Source organism: Somniosus microcephalus, chromosome 23 (assembly GCF_052327205.1).
Source record: "Somniosus microcephalus isolate GS21.2 chromosome 23, FLI_Smic_1.0, whole genome shotgun sequence".
NCBI classification, from domain to species: Eukaryota; Metazoa; Chordata; class Chondrichthyes; order Squaliformes; family Somniosidae; genus Somniosus; species Somniosus microcephalus.
The window spans coordinates 1,865,202-1,880,378 of record NC_141009.1 but is presented as its reverse complement, the minus strand read 5'-3'; the positions used below and the strand labels follow the sequence as shown (position 1 = coordinate 1,880,378).

General features: G+C 55.1%; 1 protein-coding gene across 1 annotated transcript in view; it reads left to right on the top strand.

The window, feature by feature from the left end:
* LOC147101530 (collagen alpha-1(V) chain-like) overlaps window positions 1–15,177 on the top strand; it is a 484,676-nt gene that overhangs the window by 248,475 nt on the left and 221,024 nt on the right. The window contains exons 5-8 of the mRNA XM_085965124.1: window positions 6,473–6,607; window positions 8,566–8,703; window positions 9,579–9,806; window positions 12,539–12,802. Coding sequence (XP_085821250.1) covers window positions 6,473–6,607; window positions 8,566–8,703; window positions 9,579–9,806; window positions 12,539–12,802 — 765 coding nt within the window. The remainder of the gene's footprint in view (window positions 1–6,472; window positions 6,608–8,565; window positions 8,704–9,578; window positions 9,807–12,538; window positions 12,803–15,177) is intronic.

Genomic DNA, 15,177 nt, shown 5'->3' with positions numbered 1-15,177 from the left:
AGGATTGGTGGTGAAGATTGAGGTGAGGATTGGCGGTGAGGATTGAGGTGATGATTGACAGTGAGGATTGACGGTGATGATTGGTGGTGAAGATTGAGGTGAGGATTGGCGGTGAGGATTGAGGTGAGGATTGGCGGTGAGGATTGGTGGTGAGGATTGGCGGTGAGAATTGGCGGTGAGAATTGGCGGTGAGGATTGGTGGTGAGGATTGACAGTGAGGATTGGTGGTGAGGATTGATGGTGAGGATTGACGGTAAGGATTGGTGGTGAGGATTGACGGTGAGGATTGACGGTGAGGATTGATGGTGAGGATTGACGGTGAGGATTGGTGGTGAGGATTGACGGTGAGGATTGAGGTGAGGATTGTCGGTGAGGATTGGTGGTGAGGATTGGCGGTGAGGATTGGTGGTGAGGATTGGTGGTGAGGATCGGCGGTGAGGATTGGTGGTGTAGATCGGCGGTGAGGACTGGCGGTGAGGATTGGCAGTGAGGATTGACGGTGAGGACTGGCGGTGAGGATTGGTGGTGAGGATTGGTGGTGAGGATCGGCGGTGAGGATTGGTGGTGTAGATCGGTGGTGAGGACTGGCGGTGAGAATTGGCAGTGAGGATTGACGGTGAGGACTGGTGGTGAGGATTGGTGGTGAGGATTGGTGGTGAGGACTGGCGGTGAGATTTGGCGGTCAGGATTGGCAGTGAGGATTGGTGGTGATGATTGACAGTGAGGATTGGCGGTGAAGATTGAGGTGAGGATTGGCGGTGAGGACTGGCGGTGAGGATTGGCAGTGAGGATTGGCGGTGAGATTTGGCGGTCAGGATTGGCAGTGAGGATTGGTGGTGAAGATTGAGGTGAAGATTGACGGTGAGGATTGGTGGTGAGGACTGGCGGTGAGATTTGGCGGTGAGGATTGGTGGTGAAGATTGAGGTGAGGATTGGTGGTGAGGATTGGCGGTGAGGATTGATGGTGAGGATTGACGGTGAGGATTGGCGGTGAGGATTGACGGTGAGGATTGACGGTGAGGATTGATGTTGAGGATTGACGGTGAGGATTGGTGGTGAGGATTGATGTTGAGGAGTGACGGTGAGGTTTGGCAGTGAGGATTGACGGTGAGGATTGGTGCTGCGGATTGATGGTGAGGATTGATGGTAAGGATTGGTGGTGAGGATTGACGGTGAGGATTGACGGTGAGGATTGATGGCGAGGATTGACGGTGAGGATTGGTGGTGAGGATTGACGGTGAGGATTGAGGTGAGGATTGTCGGTGAGGATTGGCGGTGAGGATTGACGGTGAGGATTGGCGGTGAGGATTGACGGTGAGGATTGGCGGTGAGGATTGGTGGTGAGGATTGGTGGTGTGGATTGGTGGTGAGGATTGGTGGTGAGGATTGACGGTGAGGATTGGTGGTGAGGATTGACGCTGAGGATTGGTGGTGAGGAGTGACAGTGAGGATTGATGGTGAGGATTGATGGTGAGGATTGGCGGTGAGGATTGACGGTGAGGATTGATGGTGAGGATTGATGTTGAGGAGTGACGGTGAGGATTGATGGTGAGGATTGACGGTGAGGATTGGCAGTGAGGATTGATGGTGAGGATTGATGTTGAGGAGTGACGGTGAGGATTGACGGTGAGGATTGATGGTGAGGATTGGTGGTGAGGATTGACGGTGAGGATTGAGGTGAGGATTGTCGGTGAGGATTGGTGGTGAGGATTGGCGGTGAGGATTGGTGGTGAGGATTGGTGGTGAGGATCGGCGGTGAGGATTGGTGGTGAGGATTGGCGGTGAGGATCGGCGGTGAGGATTGGTGGTGTAGATCGGCGGTGAGGACTGGCGGTGAGGATTGGCAGTGAGGATTGACGGTGAGGACTGGCGGTGAGGATTGGTGGTGAGGATTGGTGGTGAGGACTGGCGGTGAGATTTGGCGGTCAGGATTGGCAGTGAGGATTGGTGGTGATGATTGACAGTGAGGATTGGCGGTGAAGATTGAGGTGAGGATTGGCGGTGAGGACTGGCGGTGAGGATTGGCGGTGAGGATTGGCAGTGAGGACTGGCGGTGAGATTTGGCGGTGAGGATTGGTGGTGAGGATTGGTGGTGAGGACTGGCGGTGAGATTTGGCGGTGAGGATTGGTGGTGAGGATTGGCGGTGAGGACTGGCGGTGAGATTTGGCGGTGAGGATTGGCAGTGAGGATTGGTGGTGATGATTGACAGTGAGGATTGGCGGTGAAGATTGAGGTGAGGATTGGCGGTGAGGACTGGCGGTGAGGATTGGCAGTGAGGATTGGCGGTGAGATTTGGCGGTCAGGATTGGCAGTGAGGATTGGTGGTGAAGATTGAGGTGAAGATTGACGGTGAGGATTGGTGGTGAGGACTGGCGGTGAGATTTGGCGGTGAGGATTGGTGGTGAAGATTGAGGTGAGGACTGGTGGTGAGGATTGGCGGTGAGGATTGACAGTGAGGATTGGTGGTGAGGATTGGTGGTGAGGATTGGTGGTGAGGATTGGCGGTGAGGATTGGTGGTGAGGATTGGTGGTGAGGATTGACGGTGAGGATTGACGGTGAGGATTGAGGTGAGGATTGGCGGTGAGGATTGGCGGTGAGGATTGGTGGTGAGGATTGAGGTGAGGATTGGTGGTGAGGATTGAGGTGAGGATTGGTGGTGAGGATTGACAGTGAGGATTGGTGGTGAGGATTGAGGTGAGGATTGGCGGTGAGGATTGAGGTGAGGATTGGCGGTGAGGATTGGCGGTGAGGATTGGCGGTGAGGACTGGCGGTGAGGATTGAGGTGAGGATTGGCGGTGATGATTGACAGTGAGGATTGGCGGTGAGGATTGAGGTGAGGATTGGCGGTGAGGATTGACAGTGAGGATTGGTGGTGATGATTGACAGTGAGGATTGGTGGTGAAGATTGAGGTGAGGATTGGCGGTGAGGATTGAGGTGATGATTGACAGTGAGGATTGACGGTGATGATTGGTGGTGAAGATTGAGGTGAGGATTGGCGGTGAGGATTGAGGTGAGGATTGGTGGTGAGGATTGGTGGTGAGAATTGGCGGTGAGGATTGGTGGTGAGGATTGACGGTGAGGATTGACAGTGAGGATTGGTGGTGAGGATTGGTGGTGAGGATTGGCGGTGAGAATTGGCGGTGAGAATTGGCGGTGAGGATTGGTGGTGAGGATTGGCGGTGAGGATTGACGGTGAGGATTGGCGGTGAGGATTGGCGGTGAGGATTGGCGGTGAGGATTGGCGGTGAGGATTGGCGGTGAGGATTGGCGGTGAGGATTGGCGGTGAGGATTCAGGGAGGGAGAGTGTGTCGGTCGGGAGGATTTGGAGTTCGGAAGGAGCATGATGTTGAAGTCTGCAGTGACCGGACTGGTATTGATAAAACAGAGAGAGACGGGACACATGTTGGGACAGGTGTGATTTCTCCCTTTGTTTTGACAGCGGGCTGCAGCTGTTCCTGTGTTCTTGCTTAGCTGAGCTTGCTCTGTTCCCAGCTCCCTTTCAGGTTGCCTAAATGAGAGGTTTCTATCGGCAGCTGCACAACCTCTCTGTGTCTGAAGCTCACGGCCACGTCTGCCTCCGCTTGGGAGGTCTCGTTTACAGGGACTGGGTAAAAGTGAATCCCTGACATCCAAAGGGAGGTGGGGGAGGGGGGTGGGAATTTTGGTTATTTAACATGGAGCCGGGAATCCTCCTTAGGCAGGAAATATCAATACAGGGAATGTGGTGCATCTGGTGACATCAACATTCAGTGCGGCGCTCCCTCAGTACTGCCCCTCCGACAGTGCAGCACTCCCTCAGTACTGTCCCTCCGACAGTGCGGCGCTCCCTCAGTACTGCCCCTCCGACAGTGCGGTGCTCCCTCAGTACTGCCCCTCTGACAGTGCGGCGCTCTCTCAGTACTGCCCCTCCGACAGTGCGGCGCTCCCTCAGTACTGCCCCTCCGACAGTGCGGTGCTCCCTCAGTACTGCCCCTCCGACAGTGCGGCGCTCCCTCAGTACTGCCCCTCCGACAGTGCGGCGCTCCCTCAGTACTGCCCCTCCGACAGTGCGGTGCTCCCTCAGTACTGCCCCTCTGACAGTGCGGCGCTCTCTCAGTACTGCCCCTCCGACAGTGCGGCGCTCCCTCAGTACTGCCCCTCCGACAGTGCGGCGCTCCCTCAGTACTGTCCCTCTGACAGTGCAGCGCTCACTCAGTACTGCCCCTCCGACAGTGCGGCGCTCCCTCAGTACTGCCCCTCCGACAGTGCAGCGCTCACTCAGTACTGCCCCTCCGACAGTGCAGCACTCCCTAAGTACTGCCCCTCCGACAGTGCGGCGCTCCCTCAGTACTGTCCCTCTGACAGTGCAGCGCTCACTCAGTACTGCCCCTCCGACAGTGCAGCACTCCCTCAGTACTGCCCCTCCGACAGTGCGGCACTCCCTCAGTACTGCCCCTCCGACAGTGCGGCGCTCCCTCAGTACTGCCCCTCCGACAGTGCGGCGCTCCCTCAGTACTGCCCCTCCGACAGTGCAGCGCTCCCTCAGTACTGTCCCTCCGACAGTGCGGCGCTCCCTCAGTACTGCCTCTCCGACAGTGCGGCGCTCCCTCAGTACTGCCTCTCCGACAGTGCGGCGCTCCCTCAGTACTGCCCCTCCAACAGTGCGGCGCTCCCTCAGTACTGCCTCTCCGACAGTGCGGCGCTCCCTCAGTACTGCCCCTCCGACAGTGCGGCGCTCCCTCAGTACTGCCCCTCCGACAGTGCGGCGCCCCCTCAGTACTGCCCCTCCGACAGTGCATCGCTCCCTCAGTACTGCCCCTCCGACAGTGCGGCGCTCCCTCAGTACTGCCCCTCCGACAGTGCGGCGCTCCCTCAGTACTGCCCCTCCGACAGTGCGGCGCTCCCTCAGTACTGCCCCTCCGACAGTGCGGCGCTCCCTCAGTACTGCCCCTCCGACAGTGCGGCGCTCCCTCAGTACTGCCCCTCCGACAGTGCCGCACTCCCTCAGTACTGCCCCTCCGACAGTGCGTCGCTCCCTCAGTACTGCCCCTCTGACAGTGCAGCGCTCCCTCAGTACTGCCCCTCCGACAGTGCAGCTCTCCCTCAGCACTGCACTGGAGTGTCAGCCTGGATTTTGTGTTCAAGTCTCTGGAGTAGGGCTTGAACCCACGACCCACGACCTTCTGACCCAGAGGTGAGAGTGCGACCCACTGAGTTAACAAATGGAATGTGAGAGGTTGCTCTCCAGCCTCTCCTAGTGGGCAGGTACAGAATGACAGCAGACACCCAACTGCAGGCCAGTGGCCGCTGGTAGAGGGAGAACTGGGAGAGAAAGAGTGTTTGAAGAGATGGGTTTTGAGAAGGTTTTTAAAGGGGGAAGGAGCTAGTTTACTCTCCATTCATCCTGGGATTGGAGCAGCTTTCAACTATAATTGGTCACTGATATTGATAGGAATGCTGGTGCCTTGTTTCATTAGCCCTGTGCTGTGGGCGGCCAAGAGCTGTCCCAATCTAACTCCCTGTTGAAGCTCTCCTGGGGCCCTGGCCCACATTCAACAGCAGCAACTCCCATCTATCCAGCACCTTTACCACAGTAAAACCTCCCAAGGCGCTTCACAGGAGCGATTATCAAACAAAATTTGACACCGGGTCACATAAGGAGATATTAGGACAGGTGACCAAAAGCTCGGTCAAAGAGGTCGGTTTTAAGGAGCGTCTTAATGGAGGAGAGAGAGGCGGAGAGGTTTAGGGAGGGAATTCCAGAGCCAATGGTGGAGCGATGGAAATCGGGGGATGCGCAAGAGGCCAGAATTGGAGGAGCGCAGAGATCTGGGACCTCAAATATCTTCACCGAAACCAGATTAACTGGTCATTTATCTTATTGCTGTTTGTGGGGTCTTGCTGTCTGCAAAATGGATGCTGTTTCCCGGCACACTGCAAGCTCGTCGGATGTGAACTGCTTTGAGGTGTTCCTGAGGGAGGGAAAAAGTGCTGGAGGAATACCAGAAAAAACATCCAGAATACTGCAGAGACTGTTTCCAGTGGCAGGAGGGTCGGTAACCAGAGGACACAGATTTAAGGTGATTGACAAAAGAACCAGAGGGGAGATGAGGAGAATGTTTTTCCGCAGCGAGTTGTTGTGATCTGGAATGCGCTGCCTGAAAGGGCGGTGGAAGCAGATTCAATAGTAACTTTCAAAAGGGAACTGGAGAAATACTTCAAGGGAAAACATTTGCAGGTCTGTGGGGAAAGAGCAGGGGGAGTGGGATTAATTGGAGAGCTCTTTTAAAGAGCTGGCACAGGCCCGATGGGCCGAATGGCCTCCTTCTGTACTGTAAGATTCTGTGATTAAAATCTGAGACAAAATATAGAAAGTGATGGGAACGCTGTAAAGGAATATTGTTAACGTGTGAAGCTGAGTCCTTGGCCGGAGGGCCCGCCTGTTCCCTGGTCTGTTGTCACTGATGTAATTTGCTTCCTTGTTACAGGGTGATATCCAGCAGCTGTTGATTGTACCTGATCACCGAGCAGCTTATGACTACTGCGAGCACTACAGTCCCGACTGTGACGTCCCACTGCCTGACTCACCACAGTCTCAGGACCCCAACCTTGATGAATATGACGTAAGTACTTTTCCCTTTGAGCTGAACGTGATGGGCTCCTCACCGGGACCGTTCAAACTCTCGCACCGCAGTGGGTGAGGAGACCTTCGCAATCCCATCCGTCCCGAGGGACCGCCTTGTCGGAGTTCCAACTCCCGGGTGGGCGTATTCCTCACATGACAACAACATTCGCTCGGTTTTTGGGGTTAACTTCGACGTCTGGGGGGATCCGATTCCCAAGACCCAGATTGGCGCCACAGCTCGCCTGTTCCATTCGAACGAGACTTGAGTCCATCCTCCCGTCAGGACCAGCGTTCGAAGCGCGTTGCGGGTTTAGCGCCAGAAATCGACACGGCTTCAATCTCTTCTTCCCCCCCACCTCCCCTTGCAATATTTGTATAACTAATAAACGGAAGTGTGCAAAGAAAATGAAATAATAAACGCACCCAATTTATTTGAATGCCCCCCGCCATTTCTCTCCCGGGATTTTTTTGCTCCCAGCTGTAGCCTGGTGTTTAATCTTCAATTGCAGGCCACTCCCGGCCAATGCTGGTGGGCTGGCAATGCTATGGGGTGTGGCTGGGGGTGGAGCCCCTCCCATTGATGGGGGTCCTCCAGTTTTCACCTCAGTGCCTCTCAGCGCCTGGCTGTTAGAGAGAGAGACAGAGAGAGCTGACCTCCCAGTGATCCCGCCACATGTAATCCTTGCCTTCCATCAGCCCGCGGTCTCTTGTCTTGCAGTGTTTACAGAGAGGGGAGCTTTTCAAAATGCTTTGTGTAAATATTTAGGATCATTCCTTGGTCTCTGTGGGCCTCCTGGGAAAGAACATGAGCCACAGATATTATACCGAAAGGCCTCAAGTGGATTTTCCTTCAAGACTTTGAGGACTAAATTTAACTTTGTTGGGCCTGTTTTATAGGCCCAAATCAGGCTCAGCGATGACCAATCCAGCAGGGCAAGGCCTGGGTGCTCGGGCCACGGCTAAATTGGTCGGCCTATATTGTTTGAAGTGAACTCAGGCCTCGTTTCCAACCCTGACTCATAAACTAGTTTTCCCCAGTCGGGAGATTGTGATCAACGAAATTTGACCGGCATTTCCGGGTCTTAAAGTTCCTTAAAGGGACCCCTGGAACTGTTCCAAAAACAAAAGGCCTCAACACCGTGGAATATTTTTGTTTTCTGTGGAGTTGGAAGGAGCAGATTCACTCGTCTCCCTCCCCCCTCCCCCGCTCCCCCTCCCCCCTCCCCCTCGCTATCCCTCCCCCCCCCGTTACCTCCCCCACTCCCCCTCCCCCGCTCCCCCCTCCCCACTCCCCCTCCCCTGCTCCCACTCCCGCTCCCCCTCCCCACTCCCCCCTCCCCCTCCCCCGCTCCCCACTCCCCGCTCACCCTCCCCCTCCCACTCCTCCCTCCCCACTCCCCCCTCCGCCTCCCCCGCTCCCCCTCCCACTCCCCCTGCCCACACCCCCTCCCCGCTCCCCATCCCACACCCCCTCCCCCTCCCCCGCTCCCCCTCCCACACCCCCTCCCCACTCCCCTCTCCCTTCCCCTCCCTCCCACGCTACCCCTCCCCCCGCTAACCCCGCCCCCGCTACCCCATCCCCCTCCCCCGCTACCCCTCCCCCGCTATCCCCCCTACCCGCTATCCCTCCCCCCGCTACCCCACCCCCCTCCCCCGCTACCCCTCCCCCGCTACTACTCCCCCTCCCCGCTATCCCTCCCCCTCCCCCCGCTATCCCTCCCCTCCCCCCGCTATCCCTCCCCCTCCCCCCGCTACCCCTCCCCTCGCTATCCCTCCCCCTCCCCCCGCTATCCCTCCCCCTCCCCCCGCTACCCCCCCTCCCCCTCCCCTCCCCCCATGTTGTCATTTCTTGGTCATTCTATATGATCTGCTGCAGCCTGCAGCTTCTGGGTGAGCAATGCTGAGCTACATTCACCAGCAGCTCTTGTCTCACTGATCTTAATGCTCTGTTTACAGAATGTGGAGGAAAGTTACTATTATGAATATCCTTATTATGAAGAATTCCCAGATGATTATAAAGAGTCCACCACCGAAAAAATACCAGAATATGGGGAGCAGATCACGGGCCCAATCACTGCAGTGCCGGATCAAAAGGTAAACGGGGCACTGGCACACAGGGACACTGGGGCACTGGGACACTGGGTTACTGGGACACTGGGGCACTGGGACACTGGGACACTGGGACACTGGGGCACTGGGTTACTGGGACACTGGGTTACTGGGACACTGGGATACTGGGACACTGGGTTACTGGGGCACTGGGATACTGGGACACTGGGGCACTGGGATACCGGGGCACTGGGACACTGGGGCACTGGGGCACTGGGACACTGGGGCACTGGGGCACTGGGATACTGGGACACTGGGGCACTGGGATACTGGGACACTGGGGCACTGGGACACTGGGTTACTGGGACACTGGGGCATCGGGACACCGGGGCACTGGGTCACTGGGATACTGGGACATTGGGGTACTGGGACACTGGGGCAGTGAGACACTGGGGCACTGGGACACTGGGGTACTGGGACACTGGGTCACTGGGGTACTGGGGCACTGGGGCAGTGGGACACTGGGGCACTGGGACACTGGGGCACTGGTATACTGGGACACTGGGACACTGTGTCACTGGGATACTGGGACACTGGGATACTGGGACACTGGGATACTGGGACACTGGGATACTGGGGCACTGGGTTACTGAGGCACTGGGACACTGGGTTACTGGGACACTGGGGCACTGGGACACTGGGTTACTGGGGCACTGGGTTACTGGGGCACTGGGTTACTGGGACACTGGGTTACTGGGACACTGGGTTACTGGGGCACTGGGGCACTGGGACACTGGGATACTGGGACACTGGGGCACTGGGGCACTGGGTCAGTGGGGATAATGGAACAAGGAGACAATAGAGTAATGCTGATGGAATTCATAAGGCTCCAATAATATTTCTATGTCCTGTTGATTTAGGAGAACCAGACTGAGAGGGAGGAAGAGGTGTATGAGGAAACCATGGTTACCACGCCAGAAACCATGGTTACCACGCCAGAAACCATAGCCGTGGAATACCCGACAGCCGATACCGGCTATTATGATAACTACGGAGATGAATATTATTACCCGGAAATTTCAATTACAGATGACTCATTCGACAAAGAGGATAGTCTTATAACTTCAGGATTAGAACTCGATAACCAGGTATTAAATGCTTGGAGTTCTAAATCCAGTTGTGTGAGATCACAGCATTGCCATGTGTGGAGATTGGGCCGACTCTCGTTTCCTTATTCCCCAGTTTCTCCTGAAGATGCTGATTATTCCCGGGGCCTGGATTCCACAGGCACCACCCCTCTCTGGTACCTTACCCATGTCAGCTGATATTGGCAGGCTATTCGACTGTGGGGGCATGCGAACCAAGCCTGATCCTGTCCAGTTACAGTTGTTCAGAGCTCTGGTTAGTCCCCATCTGGACACTGGGTTCAGTTCAGGGCCCCGCCCCTCAGAAAGGATATATCGGCCTCGGAGGGGGGGCAGCGCAGATTCACCAGAATGATACCGGGGCTGAAAGGGTTAAATTCCGAGGCCAGGTTGCACAGACTGGGCTTGTATTCCCTCGAGTTTAGAAGATTAAGGGGTGATCTAATCGAGGTGTTTAAGATGATTAAAGGAGTTGATCGGGTCGAGAGAGAGAAACTATTTCCTCTGGTGGGGGGAGTCCAGAACAAGGGGGCAGAACCTTAAAATTAGAGCCAGGCCGTTCAGGGGTGATGTCAGGAAGCACTTCTTCACACAAAGGGTGGTGGGAATCTGGAACTCGCTCCCCCAGAAAGCTGTTGAGGCTGGGGGTCAATTGAAAATTTCAAAACTGAGATGGGTAGATTTTTGTTGGGCGAGGGTATTGAGGGTTAGGGAACCAAGGCGGGTAAATGGAGTTAAGATACAGATCAGCCCTGATCTAACTGAAGGGTGGAACAGGCTCGAGAGGCTGGATGGCCTCCTCCTGTTCCTAGGTTCCTCATCTGACATCAATATACACTCAAACTTTTCACCAGGAGTCACTGGATAATGAGCAGGGGCAGGAGCCCTGGCTGACTATTCCTCTCTCTGACTCTTCCTGCTCCCTGGAGTCTGTAGCGCTCGGCATCTCACCCATTACCTATTGAGCATTGAGAGACGCATGTCTGTCTGCTTGTGTGCGTGTTGTGTGTCTGTGTTTCTTCATGTGTATGTGCTCTGTAGTCAGTGGGTGTGTTGGTGCAGTGGTTCTGTAACTGGGCTAGTTACCCAGAGATCAGGACCAATAACCCAGAGAGCGGGAGTTCAGCGCAGTAGTTTGATCTGCTCAGTGAAAGTCACCATGAAGCTGTCGGATTGTCATTAAAACCCAACTGGTTCACGAATGCCACTAAAGGAAGCCCGGCGTCCTGACCCGGTCTGGACCCACACCAACATGGTTGACTCTGAAGTGGCCCCAACAAGTCACACACTTGTATCTATTTGCAATGAACTCCCTCCCTAACAGCACTGTGGGAGAACCTTCGCCACACAGGCTGCAGCCGCTCACCACCACCTTCTCAAGGGGCAACTAGGGATGGGCAATAAATGCCGGCCTTGCCAGCGACGCCCACATCCCACTCTCGCCCTCTAGAGAAAGTTTGGGTTTTAAACACCCTGGGGGAGAAATTCAGTCGCGCCCAGGAAGGGGCGCTAACTTTTGAGAAGTTGGAAGTTTAGCGCCAGTCTCGCTGCCCGCTAAGTTCAGTCTCAGCGTCAAAGAGCTGAATCAGGCGCTAATGGCGTAGGTGAGTGGCGGTAGGCTCCAAGCAATGACAAATATCAGGTGTGTAATCGGGAGTGAGCATTGGTGCAGGCGCCTTGCAGCCATTAAAGGGGAGGGTGACTGGAGTCTGCACACCAGCCCCCAGTGATTGGGGGAGTGCGGAACAGCGATACACTGTGAGATGCAATGCAGAGTCCTTAGACAGCCCACAACACTCCGGGGACGAAGCAACCTTTACTTGGCTGCAGATACATCCTGTGCTCTCGCCGCCACTCATCACTGACCTTTGGAACAGAAGTTCCTTCACAGCTGGGGCGCATCCCTTTAAGTAGCGCCCCGCCAGTTGCCCGCCAGCTGGTTCACGCCTCCGCTCCCTGGCGCTGTCGGCGTGAGGCGGGGGTGGGGGTGCTACTGAAGTTTGCAGATCGGGCGCCCACGCTCACTGACGTCACGATCTGCATGGCGAAAGGGACTGAGGCACTAACTGGAACTGGATTCGCCCCGTCGCAGCGCTACTGCCTGAGCGCCTCGTTAGCCCCCGCCAGGCGGTACTGTCTGAGCGCCTCGTTAGCCCCCACCAGGCGGTACTGTCAGAGCGCCTCGTTAGCGCCCCCGCCAGGCGCCACTGTCTGAGCGCCGTGTTAGCGCCCCCGCCAGGCGGTACTGTCAGAGCGCCTCGTTAGCGCCGCTGCCAGGCGGTACTGTCAGAGCGCCTCGTTAGCTCCCGCCAGGCGGTACTGTCAGAGCGCCTTGTTAGCGCCCCCGCCAGGCGGTACTGTCAGAGCGCCTCGTTAGCGACCCCGCCAGGCGCTAACCTACTGAATTTCTAGGCCGCTGACCCTTCTGTGATTATCGTTTCCCCGTGGTAGAAGTTGGACCGCGTTGCACCGTTTTATGAACATAATAATAAAGTGGGCAGAGACGGCGGAACATAATTTTGGTCAGTTGTTTGTCATTGGTAATTGGATGATCGGGATCCCCCAGGCTTACTGCTGCCTGGCAAAGGCTTTGTTGGCAGGGTGTTCATTATGTCTTGGTGATTTAACCAGCCCAGTTAGTGTTACATTCCATCAACCGGTAGGCACTGCATCATGCAGTGAGCTTTCACTAATGGTACCTCTTCCTTCTCTCCTGCGCTGTGGACAACACAAAGACCCAGACTTTCGAGGAAGAGGACTTTAGCTACAATGAGCCTGTACTGGAAGAAATTCCTGATCACACAATCGAGATCGTTGAGGAAAAGATACCTGGACACGGGACAACAACTGAAGACAAGTTCAACGTAACGACGATCAATGAGGAAGATCCCAACACATCCTTTGATGACTATGAAATTTATTATGATTATGAAGACAAGGATGATGGATCGGAGCTGGGCCCTGGCTCACCGGCCATCACGGATGCGGACTATGGCAGGGTAAGGTCGGCATCAAGGTCAATGTTTTGCTTTTAATGGCAAATCTCTTTTGGTTCTTTCCAGTTCCTCCTAGTCTCCATAACACCCGCTCTCCAGACTCGTTCTCCTCACCACATCCTCACTGTGCTGAAATCAAACTCATCCTAACATTTAACTCCTTTCCCGGAACCTTACTGTTTGATGGGACAGTGTAGAGGGAGCTTTACTCTGTATCTAACCCGTGCTGTACCTGCCCTGGGAGTGTTTGATGGGACAGTGTAGAGGGAGCTTTACTCTGTATCTAACCCGTGCTGTACCTGCCCTGGGAGTGTTTGATGGGACAGTGTAGAGGGAGCTTTACTCTGTATCTAACCCGTGCTGTACCTGCCCTGGGAGTGTTTGATGCGACAGTGTAGAGGGAGCTTTACTCTGTATCTAACCCGTGCTGTACCTGCCCTGGGAGTGTTTGATGGGACAGTGTAGAGGGAGCTTTACTCTGTATCTAACCCGTGCTGTACCTGCCCTGGGAGTGTTTGATGGGACAGTGTAGAGGGAGCTTTACTCTGTATCTAACCCCGTGCTGTACCTGCCCTGGGTGTGTTTGATGGGACAGTGTAGAGGGAGCTTTACTCTGTATCTAACCCCGTGCTGTACCTGCCCTGGGAGTGTTTGATGGGACAGTGTAGAGGGAGCTTTACTCTGTATCTAACCCGTGCTGTACCTGCCCTGGGAGTGTTTGATGGGACAGTGTAGAGGGAGCTTTACTCTGTATCTAACCCGTGCTGTACCTGCCCTGGGAGTGTTTGATGGGACACTAGAGGGAGCTTTACTCTGTATCTAACCCGTGCTGTACCTGCCCTGGGAGTGTTTGATGGGACAGTGTAGAGGGAGCTTTACTCTGTATCTAACCCGTGCTGTACCTGCCCTGGGAGTGTTTGATGGGACAGTGTAGAGGGAGCTGTACTCTGTATCTAACCCCGTGCTGTACCTGCCCTGGGAGTGTTTGATGGGACAGTGTAGAGGGAGCTTTACTCTGTATCTAACCCGTGCTGTACCTGCCCTGGGAGTGTTTGATGGGACAGTGTAGAGGGAGCTTTACTCTGTATCTAACCCGTGCTGTACCTGCCCTGGGAGTGTTTGATGGGACAGTGTAGAGGGAGCTTTACTCTGTATCTAACCCGTGCTGTACCTGCCCTGGGAGTGTTTGATGCGACAGTGTAGAGGGAGCTTTACTCTGTATCTAACCCGTGCTGTACCTGCCCTGGGAGTGTTTGATGGGACAGTGTAGAGGGAGCTTTACTCTGTATCTAACCCCGTGCTGTACCTGCCCTGGGTGTGTTTGATGGGACAGTGTAGAGGGAGCTTTACTCTGTATCTAACCCCGTGCTGTACCTGCCCTGGGAGTGTTTGATGGGACAGTGTAGAGGGAGCTTTACTCTGTATCTAACCCGTGCTGTACCTGCCCTGGGAGTGTTTGATGGGACAGTGTAGAGGGAGCTTTACTCTGTATCTAACCCGTGCTGTACCTGCCCTGGGAGTGTTTGATGGGACACTAGAGGGAGCTTTACTCTGTATCTAACCCGTGCTGTACCTGCCCTGGGAGTGTTTGATGGGACAGTGTAGAGGGAGCTTTACTCTGTATCTAACCCGTGCTGTACCTGCCCTGGGAGTGTTTGATGGGACAGTGTAGAGGGAGCTGTACTCTGTATCTAACCCCGTGCTGTACCTGCCCTGGGAGTGTTTGATGGGACAGTGTAGAGGGAGCTTTACTCTGTATCTAACCCCGTGCTGTACCTGCCCTGGGAGTGTTTGATGGGACAGTGTAGAGGGAGCTTTACTCTGTATCTAACCCGTGCTGTACCTGCCCTGGGAGTGTTTGATGGGACAGTGTAGAGGGAGCTTTACTCTGTATCTAACCCGTGCTGTACCTGCCCTGGGAGTGTTTGATGGGACAGTTTAGAGGGAGCTTTACTCTGTATCTAACCCGTGCTGTACCTGCCCTGGGAGTGTTTGATGGGACAGTTTAGAGGGAGCTTTACTCTGTATCTAACCTGTGCTGTACCTGCCCTGGGAGTGTTTGATGGGACAGTGTAGAGGGAGCTTTACTCTGTATCTAACCTGTGCTGTACCTGCCCCGGGAGTGTTTGATGGGACAGTTTAGAGGGAGCTTTACTCTGTATCTAACCTGTGCTGTACCTGCCCTGGGAGTGTTTGATGGGACAGTGCAGAGGGAGCTTTACTCTGTATCTAACCCGTGCTATACCTGCCCTGGGAGTGTTTGATGGGACAGTGTAGAGGGAGCTTTACTCTGTATCTAACCCGTGCTGTACCTGCTCTGGGAGTGTTTGATGGGACAGTGTAGAGGGAGCTTTACTCTGTATCTAACCCGTGCTGTA